The following is a 21,083-nucleotide window of genomic DNA, read 5'->3' as shown; positions in this document are numbered from 1 at the left end:
AGACTTCGGACGCATTACCGTCGACCTCATCGGCCATGGAAATGCACTCGGCAATGCGGAAAAGCCGCAGGGAAAAGATGGCTGGAATAATAACCGACGGGTGGAATCTACTGGAACACCTCCAGCGATCCTTTGTCAACGAGACACCGTCCGATCCTGAAACTCTTAAAGTGGCGAGACAGAAAATGAACGACCTGATGGCCTACCTGAAAAGGCGGACATCCTCATGGGTAAAGTGAACCAACCGAGGCCGACGAACGGCAACTCAGGTCGGTAGTCGAACGGATCACAGAGATCCTCGACGCGGAACCGGCATACTCTAAGCGGATTCGACTCCATCGCCCACCTCGCCGAGCAGCACCGACTACGACAGCGGTGATGACTCTAGTCGGCACGACACCGATGGAAAACCCAATCGCCAACATGGACATAATCACCCAAGCGGGACAGGATTTAGCCGATATCTTCTTTCACCGACTCAGTGGAACCTTAACGGAACAAGAGGAAACCGACCTCACCCGGATCGACCGAGCATTACGACTCGAGTTGGATTGGGCCGATACTCTAGGCTCATGGGAAATTCCACCGCCAGGTCCGAACCGAGACCGGCTTATCGAGGCACTTCAGTCGGTGATCGACTACGTCAAACAGTACTTGGCTAACCCGAACAAAGCGGGAGCACCAGTACCAGCTCGGGAGAGAACACCTTCCCCAGTCCCATCAGTTGGACTCGACGTCGAACTTCCATTCACCGAAGTAGTTGAACAAAAAGAAGTCAACATCGGTGAAGTCGAAGATCAATACCGAGAAGCGGTCGAAGTTATGGAGAAGCTCGGAAAACAACTCCGGGAGCTCGACCCTAACAACGCTACGGAGAAACAGATGCGTGACGCCTTGGACCAGCAGTATACTATCTGCTCAAGGCGGGTCGAAGATTTGTGGAAAGTCCTGAAGCTAACCCACAAGGGTTCAGCCGACCTCCACTCAGTCACAGCCGACTACTTCACAGCAACCGCCCGAGCCCACAATGGTCGAACAGCGGGCAGAACTTGATCAGAGGTTGGCTCGTGCTAAGAAGATTGCTGCCGACTTACAACGACAAGTCGACAGTATGGACGGAACAGATCCGACCATCCGCAACATACGGACAGCAATCGGAGATCAACTTAAGATTTCCCAGATGCGTCCAAGACATAGAGGCGGAGTACGACATGCTCCGACGCAAATGGATGACGGATAAGACACGTCAGGAACGACTTGAGATACCGGAAGGAAACGCAACAAGGCGCATCCGGTTCACCAGCCGAACACTTCGAGTCAGCCGACCTCGACAGCAGCTCGGATTCAGCTCCAGCCGACCTCAACAATGAGTTTGGCTCAGCGAAACCGATGGAAATGGCCGACCGGCCCATGTCTCCGGCTACAGAAGCTCGGATCATGGAAGCCATACCGGACACGGACGAGTTGCCGAGTACGGTCGCGCCACATATAGTCAAATTGTTGGCTCCAGTAGCGGAACTCATCACAGAGATGAGAGCCCGCAGAAATTTTTGCGTCGACAACAGTCAGGAAGCAAACGACTTGGATCGAGACATCCTGGCCTGGGAAATAACGCTCGGTTCATACGACGACTTTGTCATCCGGACGCCCCAAACGACCAGGACTCGACAACACCTGATTCGTACTACATCATGGTTGGAAACCAGGGTGAACGAGTACGAGGAAGAGAAGAACGGGACGAACAGAGTCGACCAGCGTGGCAACAAACGCCATGGCTGAAGGTCGGTCGTCTCGGATCACAAAGATCGGTTCGACTCAGTCCGACTTCCACCTCCAGCCCCACCAGCCAAACCCGACCTTGAATGGATAAAAGCAGTCAACACACAGTTACTGCGAGCGGACGCTGTTATAGTCGAACTCCGAAAAATGATGGACGAAACCGACCAGCAGGTCCACAGTATTGTCAGATCGACATCAACCTCGGACACTTGGAGAACAACACCAAGGAAGCCCGATTTATCCTTCGACCAACAACAGTGTGGTCGGCTAAGAATCAGGAACGGCTGCAAACATTGGTAGCCATGATTCAGTCTTTCGTAGACGACTTCTACAAACGGAAGGAAGCGGAAGAACAGAAGAAATCGAAGAGACCGCCATCCGCCAAAAGCCAAAGGTACAATCGGTCAAACCGACACAGGTAGTCCCACCGGTGAGTCACCAAGACGAGCCGATGGACGAAATACCAGTACCACCACTTGAAGGCGACGATGAACCGATGGATACTTCGGAGGAAGTCGGAACAACAGAAGTAATCCGACCTAAGCCCTGGAACGACCTACGACGTTACCTGGGCTCTCACAAAGAGAACCACAGAGTGAACGAACACCAGATGGTCGGCTTATCCTCCAACCAGGCGGATCGAACTCACCAAAGTTTGCACGGAAGCCAAAACAGACGGATAACGTCGAAGAGCATGGACCACGCAGGCGGCTCTTCCCGTCGAAGTCGCCATCACCAGTCCCAGTCAGGACCAAGGAACAACTCTTGGAAATCCTGAAGGCGACTCCGTCTTCCCTACCACCGGCCGAAGAGAAGCCGAGCCCGTCGCGGAAAGTGATGGGAGCAAAAGCCTTGTTTACTCCGGCCGTCCATAAGAAGCTAGTCGGCCAAGCCAAAACGCTGGACCTTCAACGGATACTCTACGAAGCACAACTTCAAGGAGGTATCCGAGATCGGACCATGACAGAAGAGCAACAGACTCAAATGGCCCAGAAGATCCATGCTACCATCCAGGATAGAGACAAAGTCCTGAGAAGGTTGGTTACTCTGAGATGCGGAAAGCAGGAGTTACGACAACTCCGCTGGATACGAACATGATCCAGACGATTCAGCGGCTCCGCAACGAGCATCAACCCGGGCGCTACACATTGGAGATTCAACCTCGGCCTGGAGAAGAGGTTACCGAGAAGATTCCGATAACAATGTCGGATAGCAGCGAAGATGAGGAGAACGCGGACAACATCGACTCCGACGACTCCATGCACCAAAGGCAGCGGCACCTACGAAGGGATCTATACCGAAACGAGGGTAGATCGCCGGTAAAGCAGATTTCGCCGACTCGATCAGCATCCCAGCCGACTAAGCTGCCAAGTCAACCGACGACTGAGAAACCACCTAGGTTCTCACCTCGGAACACCCCAACGAAACCAAGAAAACCGAAGAAGCGATGGATACAACATCCCCTTCGGAAGCGCGAGTCGGAATTACGGTCGAAACGTCACCACAAGGGACGAACCGACCTCCGTTCACTCTGGTCCACGTCTAACAATAGACGAGTCTCGAACGAACGAGTCGACGACCGAGTCGGGTAACATACCGACCAAACGGAGTACGGCCAAGGAGAAACCACCTCAAGACTCGTCGCGGGAATTTCATGACGACCTAGCCTTACAACACGTAAAGGACTTGACGAGGTTGGAACAGGACGTCTGCATCGACATGGCGTACCCAGAGGATAGGGAACTCTGGCATTCGCTGAGAATCCGACGTGCCAGTATAGTCGGAAACACCACGGAAGCTCGGCGTGACCACGACCGACTTACCGAGAAGATGGCCGACGTGATGAAACGAATGGGAGAACACTACCGGGCGGAAGAGTCGACCTAAAGCCCTACAAGAGGCTACGCCGACTCAGCGTAAAGTCACCGCCCGGAACCCAAGTCGACTAAGAAGACGGTACAACCACCCGTCGTCAAAATAAAAGTTCCCCCTCCGATTAGACAACCTTCTGTCCAAATTGACGATGATCTCGACGCAAGGGTCATCAACTCGGCTAATTCCGCGAAATCCCACAAGGATAAACGGAAGGCTAAGAAGGAAGCAGCAAAACAGTCTGCCAAGCCGCAGCCGACGGAAACCCAAAAGAAACCAGTCAAGTCGGAAACCAAGGAGCCGGCCAAACCGAAGTCGGACTCCACGGTTAAGACGCCGAAGCCCAATCCGGCCAAGCGGCATAAGTCATCCGACGACTTGGATATTTCGGATGCCGGCCCACAAAGGACCGAGCAGAAGGAGAAGGCTCAAGAACCGCACGACAAGGAGGCGGTCGAACGGAAATTTAAGGAAGTCATGGAACGAACCGGCACAAAGCCGGCTAAGACTTCAGGAGGTCGGCTACGAAACCCACCAAACCACCGACTCCGCCTGAACAATCTCAGCCTTCAACATCCAAGCAACAGTCCGATGTAGAATCCGACCAGGCCTCGGACATTGAAGATAAGGATTCAATCTCCGACCACGGAGATGGGGATCCCTATGAAGGATTTAAAGGCGACATGAAAGAAATGTTTAACCATGGAGCGGACACCGACGAATCCCAGTGGCCAGCTCCAGACGATGTACGCGAGCGTCTTCCGGACGAACAGCCGGAGGACCCGGTCGACACATTAATCCGCACAGTCCGCGTACATGTCGAAGTCGTCCGTAGTATTCGGAGTGCCAAGGAAAATGGCAGGGACATCTACCAATCCCTGGTACAAGACTTGTCGAATAACATACAAGTCGAAGGCGAAACCGGAAAGTGGTTAACGCATCAACTCATGATGCAAATCGTCGCCTGGACCCTCGATTACGGATTAGCAGTCGCCGTCCACCGACAATGGGGACGGATGGCCGAAATTATCCAACCGGACCTCATCAAATCACTTAAAGTGCAGCGGCAAGAACGCAGACGACACACCGACTAGAATTGCGCGGTGTATCGGATACATTCGGAACCCCGCGGATCGACTCTGGTCCAAATTGCCCGTGTATACAACGTGATGTACATGGACAAGAAGGGAACATCGATGAAATTATCACGTATAGGATAGGCGAACGAATCGCGCTCCTGGTTCGAGCAACATACTCTCCAGACGACTAACGCAGAACGCGACGTGCCAGTTCGGTATACCGTGCCAAACTTCATACCGGAACAACATCGGCGTGAATTTAACCTCCGGATGTCTTACGTCAACACAGACAAGCCTCCGGCGGGCACGGAACCGACCGAAGAATACAGTGAATCCAACGAACAACCGTCGGCTGACGCAGCCACTTTGCTGCATATAGCTCGTACGGCTGCACAGTCGTCACAAAGACGAGTACAAGCCTTAACCCGACCTCGAGCACCGCACGAACCGACAACATATGTCGGCACGGCATCGGCTCCGGCGGGACGAGCAAGCACAGCCAAACCAACTAGGAGTGCGAAGGGACGGTTCATACCGAAGGACGTACAGTCACTTCCACCGTCCTCGCCTATGGAAATTTCGCCGGAACCAGAAGACTCGACCCAACAGAAGGGAAAGTCGAAGTCGACTAAAACGAAGTCGACTAAGCCGGCTAAGAAAAAGGAACCGAAGTCATCCGAGCTGATCTCGTCATCCGAGGAAGAAACCGAAGACGATGACGACGACGACGAAGATTTCCGAACACCCGGAAATGGATCGCCGAAGGATGACGACGACGACGACGATGGAAACGGTAAACCTCCACCACCGTCGAGCTCGGCACCTCAACAGCAGGCCGAACCGGAGATACCGGCTAAACAACCTGAAGAGAAGGATAGCGGCGACAAGGCCGACGACTCCAAGAGTAACGAAGACGATGGCGGAGTATACGTCCCTCGTCAGTACGGTAAACGAGTACCACTGACGCCCGACTCCGACCACCAACCACTTCGCTCGGACTTTCCATGAGGATATGATAGAAGTCCTACCAGACGACATTCCCCACTGGTCAACGTTAGGTTGAAGTATACCGGCATTAAATCGGCTGAAACCCAAGCCGAGTGTCTCGGAATATGACGCCGGATGGATGTACACATTCGCCGCTCTGAAGGCCTTGGCCACACGTGGACCAAAGTTCGCCACACCAAGAATCGCCTTCAAACTCCTCCAACACTGGAAGGTAGATGAGACGGGCGATTGGCGACAACTTAGCCAGAAAAACGTGCGACATTACTGCGACCTCAGGATACCATGCAGGGAAGCTGATACGTACATACACCAGCGGAAAGCGGATGTACTACGAGTTCCCACCGGCTAAGAAAGACCCGGCTCCTTCAACATATGAAGGATGGATACACGCTATCCAAGCGTGCATGGAAATGTCCTGGCACCCCGACGGACTTACCCGCGGAGAAATACTCCACCAACTCATAGCGCGGTTTGAGTTCCAATGGACATCAACGGAACCGCAGCTGGTCGATCCCAAATACAAGCCCAAACCGGACACAATTGCCGGACGGAAAAAGTACTCCCTGGACGACGAACTAGAATTCGTCATATCGAAGGCACTCTACCAACAACAATTTGCCACGAATACCGATAAAACCCAGGGCGGTCAACGGTTTATCGCCTTAAATCCATCAAATCATCGACATGGACATTTACCGAAGGAACGACCGACCTCGGCACAATCGACCGAGTTGGCCGACTCGCACCAAGCAAGTCGGCTCGGGTCGCCAGAAGTGCCTACACGGGAATGAGGAAACGCAGAACGCGTTGGGGGAAAGGCATAACCGACCTCCTCCCATTGACACCACACAGGCGTCATCGACCAACAGAAGTCGACTTACCTCATTAGACGACCACAAAGGCGTCTTGGACCAGTTCGAGAACCGACCTGGCCCGACCGTAGTAATCATAGGGTGTAAATTATAGGATGCAACCGAGAAACGGTTTGCTGACTTTTGTTTTAACAGACTCGTACGGAAGAGCCCCGAACGGAAGCCTTTACGGTGGACTGCCAACAGTGCATGGATAATGCGACGAGGGACAACAACAGAATGCCCTGCGCGCTGTGCATCGTATCCTTCACGAACGAACGAATTTCCGGCACCGGAGCGCAACACCGAGCTCAGGCGGCGGCACTTTACTTAAATGTTGTCGCTGGCAATTTGAGCGCATACCGGTACTTGGCCGGCAGAGAATACCTGATTAATCAACTGGAGTCATATGAACAGGACAATCTGGCTACAATTCAGCGACAACGAGCTCGCGACCCGAGATGGGAAGAAACTCGACCACCAGTCCTAACAAATAGGCTGTTCGAGTACCGTCAGATGTTGGACCTGCAACGTCAACTTGACGACCAGAAGAAGATAAAGGAGGTCGATAGGAAGATCGCCACAATGCGAGTCCATCCACCACCGACCGATTTCGAACCGGAAATAAAGATTCGGGTACAGACACCCACACAGGGTCTCCCGACAGTCGGAGAATTAACTCCTACAATACGCGATGTCTTCGTCGGAGATCCGAACCGACCGATGACCGGCGCATCTATAACGATGATGATGAATATGCCGGACGGAACTCAACAGCCAGTTACCTTCACACCGGCAACTCAGGAACAGTTGATGGCAATCCCACACAGGGCAACGCCAGTGGTCACACAGGCCCGTCCAACTGTTTCTCAGCAGATTCCTCAATCCGGAATCCCTGGAAATCGCGCTCAACAGCAGCGCCGACCGAGCAAAAACCTTGCGGGACATGATCTTAGACACCGGATCGGCCCAGTTGACCTTCGAGACAGAATCGAAGCGCAACGAGCCGTTATCCATGAAGCGGGAAAGGAGCCAACCAGAGCTCCACCAGGGAAACGTACTGGATCTGGAGAAACAGGGATCGGACTTACGGTCGACTTAACAAATAAGTCGAAACGTAACGTCATCCCACCTGAACAACGGCCGGAAGCTCAACAAGCAGAACCACCGGCCGAAGTCCAAGCTGAACTGGCAGCTCAACAGGAGCAGATGGACGTCGACGTAGCCGACCAGATGGCACAACTGCCACAAGTGGAAGTGCCGATCCGAGAAGACCCTCGCTATGACCGAGCTCGACAACAAGGAATCGAGGTCGTCATGCCACCCTACCGAAAGGACGAACCACATTATGAACGTCATGAATTACGAGGAACGGTTACCGACCACAAATCTGGCGGATGGTGAAAACCTTCGTCAATTCCTCGTCCGATCCGGATATCAGGCGCTGTTCGAACAGCATCAATGGCGGTCTGACTTCAACATGAACGCGCACACAGCGCCGAATGTTGAACACCCGTACACCAGATCGAATGCGTTGCCGTCGATGACCGACCAGTCTTGCTGAATGTGCCATTGTACAGGACAGGAACACGATGCGAGCCAACTAGGAGCTCAGGAATACTCCATGACGAGTTGGAGAGTGTTGCCCAGTTCGTCATCACGGACGCACACCCAGCCTTTGTAATCACCGCGGCTCAGGCAGCACTGGATTTAACCCAGCATCTTCCGGAAGGAGAAGTCGACATGGCCCAGGACGGAGCCACGGCATTCCTGCGATTCATTCGCAGCTCGACTCGGCAATTACTTTTGCCATTACACCCTGTACGGACTGTACCACAATGAAGCGATACCAGCGGCTGTGGAGACCCTCGTAGCCCAACTCGGCACACCGATGAGAAGTGTTATCTAGCTGTCTGGATGCGTGACTTGCTGTACACCCACGAACGGTATGCGACAAAGTATGCCTTTCGTGAGGATCACATAGATCCCAGCGACGACGCAACCGATTCATCAGCTGGTACCGCGAGAAAGACGCGCCTAGCGGATTTAACTCGTCGCCCTGAACCTTGGATGTCGGATGACATAGCACCCGGCGCACGACCGTATGCGCTGCGGCTCCGCAAACAAGCGGCCAAGGAATCGAGGAAGAGCAGGGCGGAGCGCCCAGGCCAAAACAGATGAGACTGACGAGATGTCTCAGCGGAGTGGCCCGCTTGCAAACCAAGGGACCCGAATATACGGCCACATAACCGACCTGGCGGACGACGATGAAGAAGAAGATTACTTCGGCGGCAAACTGTCAGTTCCACTCAGTTAAGATCGAGTTCCCACTGGAACTCGATCCCCCATTGGAATAACTTCAAGGAGGCATGGCCGAGAAACGGCACGGTCGAGAACCGACCTTCCGACTGAAACAGTCAGCTGAGAAACAGCGCCGCGACCGACTTCGGAATGGACACTTCTCTTTAGTTCTTTTTTTGGAAGATGACTAACCATGTACGCGGACGTCAACGATTTTTGCCAGAAAGCCGACTACACAAGTCGGCCGGATTCTTTGGTCGGACGGAAACGCGTGGTTAGACCGGGTATTTCGGCTCTTTCACCGTACCGGTACGTCCCCAAAGTCCTGGAACGAGACGCAACGACCCCAGTTCCCAGCTTGCAAAGACAGATCGTAACCACATCTGCTAACAAAGCAGATCGTCAACCACGTTCTGCGACCATCGGAGCCAACAGAAGCCCCAATCCGTTACATGGAGTTACTCGGCCAACCGACTCGGAGAAGAAACCGAGAGGATTACGCTAACATGGCGCGGAACACGTCGCTGCGCGTTCCGCCATGTTTGCCAAGCACCGTGGCCAACTTCGGAACCGGGTAGCCGAGCAGCCTTCACCATTGTAAACAGCGGAAATCCTCGGCCGAGCCGCCAACAGCGCAGGAAGACTCGGATTTGACTAGGTACGGGAGCCGACCACAAAGGTCGACTTCGTACTTTGCCCATAACTTGGAACATAACGGATACTGCCGCGCAAGTCGACCACAAAGGTCGGTTGTGCAAGCCGATACAAAGATCGGTTTTGGAGACTGACAGTTCGAACCGCAACGATGCAGATCGTTAAAACCACGATTCGCACCTCTGGTCGACCACAAGATCGACTGAGTATGGTAGCCGACCAACAGAAGTCGATTATGGAGAATGGATGGAAGCTGGCAGTAGTCGCGTAATAATTCAACGGATTCTCCGTTTGAATCCAGACCTACAGGCTCTGTACCTGGAGATCAACCGCAGTCTCCCGGACGACATCAGGTAAACCAGCCGATTAACCGGTGACCACGACTACGCGCGCCTTGAACGTGCTGCCATTCCTGAAGAGGAACAGCGACGGTGATTTGGATACTGGTGTACCAACGACTCCGCCGCGACCTGCTTCCCCATGTCTCCAATGGAACATCCTAGGCAGACCGTGATCATGCGGCCGCAACAAAGTAGCAATCAGCGGCAAAGATCGTGAGTCGCAGCGGCTAGCGTTGTAAGCGAGGCGCAGTGCATGATAAGACGCAGTGCAGCCAACCGGCCAACAGATGCCAGAAACTCTACCTCACAGGACTTGGCGACCCAGAAGCAAGCAATTCGGATTGACCGACCTCAACAGTAGCTCGGATCCGACCTGGAGTTCACGTCAGAAATCACAGAAGGAACGGAGTTGTGTTGCCGAACATCCCTCTGCCAGTCCGAACTGACCGAAGGATGTCCTGACACCAAGGACCCGGCCAACTGTAGCCGAACGCACAGAACTCCTAAAATGAAGTCGACAACCATCAGATGGAGGTCGGAAGTAGGCGACAACAAGTCGGAAAATCAACCAGAAGTACGAAATCGACCTCCTAGTGGAAGAATTTAGCCTTTCGTCGGATAAAACACCAAGTTTTTCCGACTTGAGGAAGTCGGAAAATAGCCGACCTCCGAACTTGGACATGGATATCCGACCTCAAGCTGAAGTCGGAAGTGACCGCACAGAAGCTGGAAGGATACGACAACAGGTCGGCAAAGGCATTTAGAAGTCGAGAATCGACCTCCTAACGGAAAAATCCGACCTTCGAACGGATGAAGACTCAGTTCATCCGACCTTCCGAAGTCGACCACAACCAAATACAAGTCGGAAATCGGCAACTTATTCAACATGACGGAAGAAGAATGACAACTGTCTGCGGTGGATGAATTCGACTTGAAGGAACTGTTTAGCCCCACATGGGCATGTTATTGCAGGTTAACCCTAGTCGACCAATGACGGATAGGACAACCGACCTCGACAGAAGGTCGGATAACAACGGAACAGACTGGATGGAAGTCGACTGGACACTTCCATCGCTGAAACTCATAAATTCCGACCGGACCTTCGAGCCAGTTCGACTCGGATAGCCCCAAACTAGGCTCGTGGTAGCAGATTGAACGGTTGTAACCGACCACTTTTGAACGGAACCGCTGTACATGACGACCACACAGGCCGCATGACTTACATACAGCTTTCTCCGACCTGGACTTTAAGAATTCGGAACATAGCCGAATTTCCCCAGCCGCCGGTCGACTTACCGGTAGGCCGACCTTGGTCAAACCGACCTCGGTCCTATTCCCCATTCAGAGAGGATGCCTCGGCATTTGCAATTGCAACAGTGCCTCTCTATCCCTGACGGACGGATACGAGTCGGAAGTAAGTGTTTAACCGTGCTTATCCGACCTCGGTGAATGTAACCGGTCACAACGGGTAACCCGGGAACCGATGCCCCGGACCCAACTTACCGGATGAGAGTGGACAGGAGACCCCGTGGACGTCATCCTAGTCGGAATAGGACCCCCGGACAGATTTTTGCATTTTTTTTTAGCATTTTTTCCTAACAAACGGAATTGTATTTTTCTAGTTCGATCTCTTTGACAGATCTGTTTTGTAACCCCTTTTGCTCACTGGAATTGTGATTAAACTTTATTTCATACTTTCTTTCGCGCTGTATACAACTTTCATTACACTTTTCTTTCACATTGTTCTCCGTTGCCAACAGAAGCAAGAAGCCAGCCAACAGAAGCAACACCGGTCCAACGAAACGCCCGAGCGGCTTCCGGATTTTTCGGCCGTGAGTGGCTTCCACTCATGGGTTCGGAAGTGAAGAAGGGACGGTCGACCAGACACCGGACTCCCACTGACAGAGGACGCGTACCAGCGACCCACATTGGGTCCGACTGGAGAGTTGTGCGGTACTGGTGCGGTACCGAGTCGGAGCATCGTTCGCAGGAGCTCGGACTCCCGCCCAGAGAGGCATGTCAGAGGCACATGACTGCGCCTGGTGCATACGGCCCACCATGGACGTACTTGCACTCATGCTTGCCATATCGCCTCTCTCGCTGTACGTACGTGTGCTGCTGCACTGCACTCATATCCGCTGAAGCGGATATATGCGGCGCACACGCTGAGCATACTTGCTCTCTCGTCCCTCTCTCGCTGTATGACTCAGCGTACGCTCGCGTTGGATTGAGTCCAGTCTGCGCATCATCACACAGCTGATGGCACACAGCACGTGCTTGCCGCCAGTTGCTTCTTTCACGCCTTGACGGACGCTCAAGAGCCTTTTTAGCATTCACTTGCTTGCTTAGCCATCGGTGCTTGGTCTTGCTTTCCCTGCTATTACGCAGCATTGCTCCCTTTATTTGTCAGTAAAGCACACTCGTGATCTCCTCGCGCTTGCCTGTTACATTGGCCAAGATACAGATGAAAATGAATAAACAAATAAAAAAAGTTGCTCCAGTGTCTTGGACTACGCGTACGCAAGTTTTTTTAAAGTAATGTTTGCACATAACACACTGAATGAAATGGATAATACAAGGAAAACTTTAGTAGCGTGAACAGCAGAGACGTTTTTACGAGCTACTTGCGTGACAAAATAAAGCAAGACGTGAAACATGTGCCACATAAAAGATTAATAAAAAACGTCCAGTTTTACGCAGGTTAACAAATTTTATTACGAGTATACATGCACGGGAAGCATATACAGAAGTGTGCTGTCAGCCTGTCATAGAATAATGTCTTCGCCAAAACGGCACTTTCACATGTTTATCTTTGCAAAGAAATATTGTGTTACATGGCTCCACTAAATTAAATAATCTCTTCATTCATCCAGAAATACGAGCGGATCACGATTAACACTTGCGCACGCGCACAAAAATGTAACGGCGACTCTTGGTAACCAAACCCAGAGTGCTGTTTAGGCGCATTTTGTAGTCCGAACCGGCGGTAGTTATCGATAGTTAAGCCGCTTTCCAATAGGATATCGTTTCTTAAATGTCGTTATAATTTGATCACATAATTACACTTTAAAGCCCGTAATCCTCCAAAGGATTCACATTTCTATTTACAGTGAGAATACTTAATGAGCCACGGGATTGCATCATTTCCCAGTTTAGTCATACACAATATAGTGAATGTTTTGGGAATTCTTGCGCACGCTATTGCTTCAGTTGTTTTATGCCAACGCGCTCGTAATATTGTTTGTTGTCAACATTGTATTTTACACAGTTGATGATTACTACTTTGTTTAAAATTAAATGACGGGTAACCCAAATCACAATTCCAATATATACCGCCTGCATTAGTGCACCTGTACAATATTGTGACAAATTTATATGCATTTGAGGCAATCGATTTACCGAGACTTGGCATTGTTGAATTAACATTTCTGCTTTGGTAGTGCATTAGAACTTTTGAATATTTAATTTTGCTTGCATAAATGATTATGTCTGCAATCTGTTGTAGGGATAGCTACAATATAGTCTATGGTAAAAACCAAAGGTATACAATATGTACATATGTATCGCACGGGCACGCCCGGTTCAGCAAGATCGAGAAAGTATGCAAATATTAAAAAGCGGTATAACTTTAGATGGAAATATAATAACAATCAAGTTGCATAATTTATCAGTAATCAGTTTCGAACGTCATCGTAAAAAGACAAACTTTAAGTTATTCTGGAAGCCGTGAATGATCTCAGCATCAAGTGGCTGTCCATATACAGTTTTTTTTGGCAAATTCAGCTTGTTTGTCTTTGTTTTCATAACTTCGGATTAATTTGTGTCGCATGTGTGTTTTACAACCTCAATCGGAAATAGTTATGAGAAATATTTGCCGAGAAAATTTGTTGTATGAGATAATGCATACAATGGCCATTCACGATCACATTTTCGATACGAGTTATGCAATATTGCAAAAAGGTCACCACTTTAACCAACTCATCTGCACTTTGTAAATCGGCTGAATAGTACGTAGTAGTGGGACTATAGTGGATGATGACGTGAGTTGAAAGGGAGAAATCAGACAAGGGGCGTCATACATATCGCCTATCCAGCCAAAAGTGGGATGAACCCGGATATCAATGGACCGCGTTCGCCGGCTGTTTCCCATATATAGTGTCGTCCTGATTACAAGTTGCATGGTTTTAGTGGCTAATATGCACGGAGTTTTGATTTCGAACAAGTGTGCACAGTTTTTCGAATAATGTTGCCGCAAAGTGACACAGGCTAGTCTGAAATATTAATTGTAATGTGAAAGATTGGTTTTCTAATAGACATTCATAAAAAAATTGGTTTTGCTCTTGTACTGCTTGTGCTACCGTTGCGGTGAAAATTTAAGATCGAGATAGTATCCTCGATTTTTAAAGGATGGTAGCAAGTTCGTGCAGTTTGTTGTTATGCTTTGTGGGAGGAATATTGCAATATGGGTACAGTTCTGCAGTGGTAAGTTCTCTTATAATTACTTTGTCACATTAATGTAATCAGCAAAATTAATACTAAGTTTTTACATTTAATTCTTACTAATACAATTAATATTTATGGTATTTTGTATTTGAACGCTTACTTAATGAACGCGTTATCGTAATTACGTATTTTTAAATGTTTTCGACAATGCATACAGCGGAAGCAGGAGCGGTAAACTTAACTGCACTTACCTTATATACAGAGTAGTTTTAATTAAAACACGTTCTGATAATTTATTTCTGGACAGAGTTTTAAATAGCGGTGATAACGAAAATTCGCAAGAAACATTTCTTTCCATTGTGGCGTCAAACTACTGAAAAGCACTTTGTGCGCTTTTCGGATGCATTTGAATGTTAAAGTACGATATAACCAGCTCTCTTTTGATTTAAATGACCCGTAGTTCAAAATCGTATATTTTATTATGATTAATCACAAATAAAAAATTGTGCCAGCCCTTTTTAAATATTACAGCGATTTGTTTCCACGTAAAACTGTTTCAACTTAAATATATATTAAACTCTTTCGGCGATTGATATTGCAGTTAATAAAAACATATATCTGCGAATTGCCGTTCGTATTGTGGTCGCTATAAATCATCCGCATTACCTCATACATACAAATCAATCTCACTCATTACTGCAGACTTGCAGTTCTCCAGATGTTTATACAGACATATCAACTGCTAAAACGGAATATTTTTCGCTATTGTAGTTGTTGAATTTTTACAATCCTGAAAGAAATGCGGCTGACTTGGACAAGCTTTTGGTACTTAAAGAAGCCCTAACAGGTGAGGTAACAATAGTTAATCGCTTGGACCATCCTCCAATTTGATTGTTGACAATTTCTTCTAAATCATCAGAATGTGTGGAGATGAAGAGCGAACCCGGCGTGTACAAGGTAACGAGTACCGGCGAACAGTTGGCCTGCGGGATTTTTCTGGTGGGTGCCTTGGATGCTCAGGTGGCGATAGAATTTCTCGAATTTGACGTGGACTGCAAAGATGATGCTGTGGTGGGGGTAAGTTACCAATACCAAGAGAGGCACCAATGCGTTTAAAAATAATAATACCAGGAAAGGCAACGTACCATGCGTAAAGCGATACGAACCGATACAGAGAATCTTCGAAAAATTACCGGAGCAATTAATCTCACAAGTATATAATAAACTTGACCTTTCCCAGATCCTGGACGGATGGGAACAGAACGGGGCGATTTTCCCGCCGGTGGAAGATTTGGGAGCGGATGGGCCGCGTTACCTTAAACATTGCGGATCGGATCAACCAAAGTCCATCTTCCGATCTTCCGGCAATATGGCATTGGTGCAGTATCGCCTACCTTATCCAGGATCCACTTTCACTATCCGTGTATCTTACTCAAAAAATCCACGCCGTATGTTGGAAATTAACTTGAGATAGAGCAAGATTGATATACGTAACATGGTCATTTGAAGTACCGCGACAGCTACAAACATACTAGCATGTTGACACGTTCTGTTTTTATTATTTTCTATTAGTGTGTACATAGAACGATTACTACAATATTATTTATAGCATACGTACAAAATTTTAATTTTGTATGACCAAATTGTTTTTTATGCTAATCTTTTTTTTATGGACATTGCAGCTTGCAACGCCATCGTAGTGTCGCCGGAAGGAAAGGCTGCGATTTCCAATCGAGGTTTAGCGGAAAACTGCAGTGTCCTTTCCATATATCCTCAACGATTCGCTTTCGAATATATGGACATTGGAGTCAGTCCTGTGCTGAAGAATTTGAAAGAAATTATCATGGAGCCCGAATTACGTAGCGCAAAGGTACATAGACTATTTTGTTCACTTGCAACAAATGCTGGAGAAATTATCAATTATGCAGTCATATATGTTATGTATAATTTACAAACATATAAATATTCGTATATCCTGCATATGAAAATAATTGCTGGAAAATGTAAAATGCTTTTCTTTGACAGATTAAGATTTTAATAGGTACATCCAAAAGTTGTTATTCAATATACAGTAAATTTTAGTGCTCCATAAAATCCATTGCGGTGAGCGAAAAACGGGATTACGTGGAAATTCGAGGTGGACCCAGTTTCGACCTGACACATATGGTGCCTTTTAAGGCGCAGTGTGGATTCAGCCTCAACACCGGTACGCATATGAACTGTAAACGTTAATATAAAAAGGTGCATGTCGAATTCGAAACGGAAACGGAAAAGAGAAATTCCATACTGATCGTTAAGTTGCGCAGCAAAGTTACCAAACATATATCTGGCACATGCAACTTATACGCTTTTACAGCCAAAGAGAGCACTTCCATAATGTGCGGAACAACAATGGTGCGGCTGGTTTCCAGTGGCCAGTATTACAATAACGTGCTGTTTGTTCATGAATTACTGGAAGAAGACAAAATTGATCCCGACACCTTTATTTGTGCTGCGCTATGATACTGCTCCGCTTTCCTGTTGTCTCCGGAACTGTGCGCGTCTGTGACGTCACTGGATAAATGTGTTTTGATCGCGCGATATGCGTCACATCTGGGCTGCAGTATAGTCAACGCGGCGAATGGTCGGAGTGGCAACACTGGATCTGTGGACATTGCTAAAGAAATTTTTTAGTCCCTTTTGTTTAATCTGCTTTATAATTTTGCTTTTCGATAAAAATGCGGGAATAATTGTGCAGTCCATGACAAGTACTAAGATGTTATTCGGGGCAAATGAAGTGCGCATGGGAATCGATATCCGGCATACACCTATAATAAGTGCTAATGAAAAAAATTTTTCTTGTTGCTGGAAGTATATAGATATAACGTGTACATGTGTATTGTACAAAAGATCAGCGCTTACTGTACAGTTTTGTATCCGAGCACTGTAAATAATGTTAATGTAAAGTTGTAAACAGCTCCTTGCAAACAAAATATAAGACAAACAGAACATATTTTTGACATTTTATATTAACAGTAACATTATAGCATCTTTTTTAATGCATGGGAAACATTCCAGTGAAACCGTCACCAACAGGACTAGAAATAGTCGTAGTCGTCTTGTATCTGGCCATGGCATGGCATATTCGGTTTTGCCGAATGCCGAAGCATCGCAAAGCTGAACCGGTTTAGTACTTGTACAATGATCATAATTACACAACATACAGTACTTTATGGACAGTACTATGCATTTAGGTAGGTGTAAACTGCAGTTACCCAAATTCAAATTTCAATATTAATTTTTGGTTTGCAAAATCATCGTTGACTCGTGAGCGGGGAGTGATATGTTCGAGGCTCAAAGATGTTCAAGAACTGCACAAGTGCTTTTATAGCCGCAGCCGTTATTGTATGCGGAATCGGTTACTTTCTCGTTCTTGATGCTCCACTCGAAAAAGGTAGCTGATCGGTAAGTTACTGCAGTGTTAAACTTTCGCATTGTGCATCTGGATGTTCTCTACGATTCTACCATAAATTTTCACGAACTTCGATTACTTGACTTGTAATTTTGAAAACCTTAACGATTCAAAAGAACGCCATGAGACTGCAAGTTTTAAATGAGGTATGGTAAGAGGTTTAAATGAGGTATTTATACCGGTGTATTTGCACTTTTTTGTAGAAGAGCTCGCGAATAAAGTCGCCATTGTTACTGGAGCATCGACGGGAATAGGCGAAGAAATTGCTTATCTGTATTGCCAGTCTGGAGCATCGGTACGATGATCATTGTAGAATTTACAAGAATTGTAACGATCGGTACGGTGTTGATGCACCGATCACTTAATTTGTACATCAATTTGGAGATACCCCAAAAACCGGCTGCCCCAAACCCCATAAACTGATGGAATAACGGTTTGTTATAAGTAGCAATTTTGCTGTTCCAGAACAAAAACTATTTCGACCCGAATCGGTATCAGTTAAAGATAGTATTACATTTGTAATTTAATATCAAGTTATCGCATAATTATTGCTCTTCGTGCCACCTTGCCTGGGTGCATACTCTGACTGTTATAATGTTATGCATTTACTTGTCTGAGTACAATTAGTGCGACTGTTTTTTACAGGTATTCATTATTTCCAGAAGGCAACATGTGCTGGAAAAGGTTGGCATCATTAAATTTTCTGATATACTGTTAAGCATCATAGCATCATAATGAATAAGTATCATGGATTGAAGAAGTTCTGTTGGAAGGAAAAGATATAGAGTAGACACGAAAAATAATAGCGCATCGAGGAAACCTGCTCCACGTAACTCACATAATTATTTCTAAAGTGGACTAAGCGGAAATAAAAACAAACAGCATTTCACAACATACAGGGTTCCGTATATATTTTTAAAATGTTGGTCTATATGACCATAGGCCATTGCGTAAACAATTCTTTAAAATTTCGGCTTATAAACTATAAAAAATTGAACTGCATTACTTTTTTATGTTAATAGGTGGCGAAGCGATGTCTGGAGCTGGGCGGGAGACAAGTGGCAGTGTACGCAGCCGACATGGGAGTTGACGAAGACATCCAAGCAATACCTCAAGTTTTCAAGAAGCACTTTCCCGAATCTCTCGTCGATCATTTGATACTTAATCATAAATTAGAAAACCAGATCGGCAGTTGGAGGGGAACAGCGGAAAACTTGACCCAGCTTTATAATATTATCAATGTAAACTTTTACGGATACGTCAAAATTGCTTCTCTGATGCGACCATTTCTGGAGCAGTCGGCGGGCAGTATTGGTGTTGTGTCTTCCGCTAGCGGTAAACAGTGATAACGTAACAGTTTTCTGCGATTCGGAAGTCATAAATATTTTTAATATTTGACCGACATGCCCTTTAAACGGCCTCTTTGATAAAAATACTTTAGGTCAAGACTTTTGAATGTAAATTCTGATTTTGTTTTTAACAGGTCGCTCTAATTCGCCTTACATAATTTCTTATTCCTCATCCAAACATGCGCTGGATGGATTTTTTGCCGGCTGGCGCTTGGAGTTGGAGGCCGAGCGATCAAATGTTTCGATAACATACTGCACACTGGGGCTAATAGGTATGCATATTTATATTTTATTGACTAAAAGTATAAAACGCTGTTAAAGCAATTAATAACATTTGCGTATTAATTTGAAACTTCGCTATATTAAACAAGTTTAATATTTGTAAAATAGTTATCGCACAACGCCCAAAAGCAGCTTAACAATAAGTTGTATTGTCCAAAATGAGCAAAGCGTGCAAAGTTCTTATGTATAATAAATATATCAAAATAATAATAATGCATGAGTATTATACAGAATTCTGTTCTGTGCGTATAAGTACTTATGAGATGAATGTTGCATTAATCTTGCTGATTATAATAATTAATACTGTCTTGCGCTTGCCCTGATTTCAACCATTTCGTTGCAATATTAGTCTGGTTGTTTAAGAACTGGAAACGTGTCTGTAATATTGTAATATTTGTTAAGTTTTGTTCGCATGAATGGAAACAAGTACCTGTACGATAGTGTACTAATGCAGATGTTACTGTACGTTGCAGAAACTGAAAACATGCGAAAGGAAATCAACAACTTCCGGTTCGAGAACTTCAACCTGATGAGTGCCGTCAGTGCCAAAGACACCGCAACAGCCATAGTTATGGCCACTGTTCGTAGATATCGTGAACTATATTTCCCATGGTTCGAGACCAAAATACCGCTATTATTCCGTTACTGGTTCCCCGTTACGCTTGATAAGATAACGGCGTTTTTATTAAAAGCAAAACAGTAGCCTGTTCATACGGATCTTGAACGTTTTTCAAACTTCATGTATTTGTACTCGTATTGTAACTTGCAAGACTGGTTGGCGCTGTAACAGTGTTAATTGTTACCACTTTGCAGCCATTCTTCGTACGTTAATTTGATCCAAAATATTTCTCTCTTGTGATTATACGAGTATCAATACGCTGCAGTGGTCCCAACGACGGCGTCCATCCATCACTTTCATAATTATTTTCACGTAATCAATGCATAACATATCAAAATTTGGCATGATAAGAAAATTTGCATTCTTTATTTTTTTATCAATATCAAACGCACAAAAACAGTTTTGTTACTGTATTATGGTACAGTAGTTGAAAAATTCACGTCAACGGAAATACAAACGCTTTGCAGAAACAGGCATACATTTGACTGTACTTCCAAAAAATGGAAAAATTGTAATAATGCATAAAGACCGTATTGTGTCATTATAGTGATCTAATCTGGCACCAGGAAGTATAAAACATGTTTACCTTTTATATATCAACACTTCCATCAGCCGGAAGTGCTGATAGCATAGAGCGGACTAGCTGATTGGGATCTCCTAACTGTCGTACTTTTTCACTGTTTGCCGGCATTACTGGCGCAATTGTGGTCTGATTCATACCATCGTTGTTAACGTTGATGCTGGCTGCGGCATTATTCGCCACGACTGCCGTTGACCCCGATACCGGCGTCAGTGACCCCGTAGAACCGCTTTTGTGGACGCTGGTACCATTAATCGGCACTCCAAGCCGAACTAAGACAACGGAGCCTTGCGTTAATGCACGCGAACCCAGTGAGACACCCATACGGCGCAGTGTACCATGGGAAACCGCCCGCGGTACGGCAGACCGGACAGGACTCATTGGCAGCATCGACGGCATGGATCCCGCAAACGGTGAATTATTCATACCGGTCATATTCGGGTGAGGAATAAATGGCATCGGCGGCATGCCGGC

The 21,083-nt window shown here is 47.0% G+C and overlaps 2 protein-coding genes across 2 annotated transcripts; both read left to right on the top strand.

Annotated features, from left to right (window-relative positions):
* The first annotated feature begins 14,056 nt into the window (after positions 1-14,056).
* Positions 14,057-17,239, top strand: LOC129597736 (corticotropin-releasing factor-binding protein-like). Its single transcript, XM_055495399.1, has 7 exons — positions 14,057-14,367; positions 15,100-15,175; positions 15,248-15,405; positions 15,569-15,776; positions 16,011-16,198; positions 16,411-16,534; positions 16,685-17,239. The coding sequence occupies exons 1-7, from the start codon at positions 14,293-14,295 to the stop codon at positions 16,828-16,830; spliced, it is 975 nt and encodes a 324-aa protein (XP_055351374.1). The 5' UTR covers positions 14,057-14,292; the 3' UTR covers positions 16,831-17,239.
* A 428-nt stretch (positions 17,240-17,667) lies between these two features.
* On the top strand, positions 17,668-20,291 carry LOC129597735 (hydroxysteroid 11-beta-dehydrogenase 1-like protein). Its single transcript, XM_055495398.1, has 7 exons — positions 17,668-17,712; positions 17,766-17,772; positions 17,983-18,074; positions 18,425-18,463; positions 18,802-19,114; positions 19,263-19,400; positions 19,884-20,291. Exons 1-7 carry the CDS (start codon positions 17,668-17,670, stop codon positions 20,111-20,113), a joined length of 864 nt encoding a protein of 287 aa, XP_055351373.1. The 3' UTR covers positions 20,114-20,291.
* Positions 20,292-21,083: the final 792 nt, after the last annotated feature.

The sequence above is a fragment of the Paramacrobiotus metropolitanus genome, unplaced genomic scaffold, assembly GCF_019649055.1.
Source record: "Paramacrobiotus metropolitanus isolate TYO unplaced genomic scaffold, Prichtersi_v1.0 Parri_scaffold0000108, whole genome shotgun sequence".
Classification (NCBI taxonomy): Eukaryota; Metazoa; Tardigrada; class Eutardigrada; order Parachela; family Macrobiotidae; genus Paramacrobiotus; species Paramacrobiotus metropolitanus.
The sequence above is the reverse complement of the archived record's forward strand: the minus strand, read 5'-3'. Positions and strand labels throughout refer to the sequence as shown.